This window comes from Columba livia, unplaced genomic scaffold, assembly GCF_036013475.1.
Source record: "Columba livia isolate bColLiv1 breed racing homer unplaced genomic scaffold, bColLiv1.pat.W.v2 Scaffold_132, whole genome shotgun sequence".
Taxonomy (NCBI): Eukaryota; Metazoa; Chordata; class Aves; order Columbiformes; family Columbidae; genus Columba; species Columba livia.
In genome coordinates, this window is record NW_027043028.1 from 892,830 (window position 1) to 894,047 (window position 1,218).

General features: G+C 48.5%; 1 protein-coding gene across 1 annotated transcript; it reads left to right on the plus strand.

Moving 5' to 3' along the window:
• Nucleotides 1–918, plus strand: LOC135577630 (olfactory receptor 14I1-like). The gene has a single exon (XM_065047760.1). The coding sequence runs from the start codon at nt 1–3 to the stop codon at nt 916–918; it is 918 nt and encodes a 305-aa protein (XP_064903832.1).
• The last annotated feature ends 300 nt before the right edge of the window (nt 919–1,218 follow it).

Consider the following 1,218-nt stretch of genomic DNA (forward strand, 5'->3'; position numbering starts at 1 on the left):
ATGTCCAACAGCAGCTCCATCAGCCAGTTCCTCCTCCTGCCGTTCACAGACACACGGGAGCTGCAGCTCTTGCACTTCTGGCTCTTCCTGGGCATCTACCTGGCTGCCCTCCTGGGCAACGGCCTCATCATCACCACCATAGCCTGGGACCAGCACCTCCACACCCCCATGTACTTCTTCCTCCTCAACCTCTCTGTCATTGACCTGGGCTCCATCTCTACCACTGTCCCTAAAGCCATGGGCAACTCCCTTTGGCAGACCAGGGCCATCTCCTATGCAGGATGTGCTGTACAGCTCTTTCTCTTTGTGTTCTTCATTTCAGCAGAGTTTTTTCTTCTCACCATCATGGCCTATGACCGCTATGTTGCCATCTGCAAACCCCTGCACTACGGGACCCTCCTGGGCAGCAGAGCTTGTGTCCACATGGCAGCAGCTGCCTGGGCCACTGGGTTCCTCTATTCTCTGCTGCACACGGCCAATACATTTTCACTGCCACTTTGCCAAGGTAATACCGTTGAACAGTTCTTCTGTGAACTTCCCCAGATCCTTAAGCTCTCCTGCCCAGATACCTATCTCAGGGAATTTAAACTTCTTGTTTTCAGTACTTTTGTCGTTTTAGGATGTTTTGTGTTCATTGTGGTGTCCTATGTGCAGATCTTCAGGGCCGTGCTGAGGATCCCCTCTGAGCAGGGTCGGCACAAAGCCTTTTCCACCTGCCTCCCTCACCTGGCCGTGGTCTCCCTGTTTATCAGCACTGGCTTGTTTGCTTTCCTGAAATCCCCTTCCATCTCTTTGCCATCCCTGGATCTAGTGCTGGCAGTTCTGTACTCATTGGTGCCTCCAACATTGAACCCTCTCATCTACAGCTTGAGAAACCAGGAGCTCCAGAATGCAGTGTGGAAACTGATGCCTGGATGACTTCCAGAAGCTCTAGAGTGTCCATCTGTTTCAGTATATGACTCATAATGTAACTCATTACAGGTCCATCCTTTCTCATTAGTTTGTTGTTGTTGTCATTAGTTTTGTGTTTGTGTTGTCTCTCTGTTCTGCCTCTTTTTTTTTAACTTTAATAATGTTATCCACAGAGGAATGTGGACAGCCCATTTCAACTTCATTATCTACTTTGCTAGTGTGACCCTGTGACTATGTGAACATGGGGCTCTATTCTGTTTTTAGTTTAAAAACCAAAAATGTACCTGCGATGACTTGTCTTTCTAA

What these genes read in the sequence shown, in the direction of transcription:
- LOC135577630 (XM_065047760.1), top strand. Translation starts at nt 1, where the DNA reads ATGTCCAACAGCAGCTCCATCAGCCAGTTCCTCCTCCTGCCGTTCACA.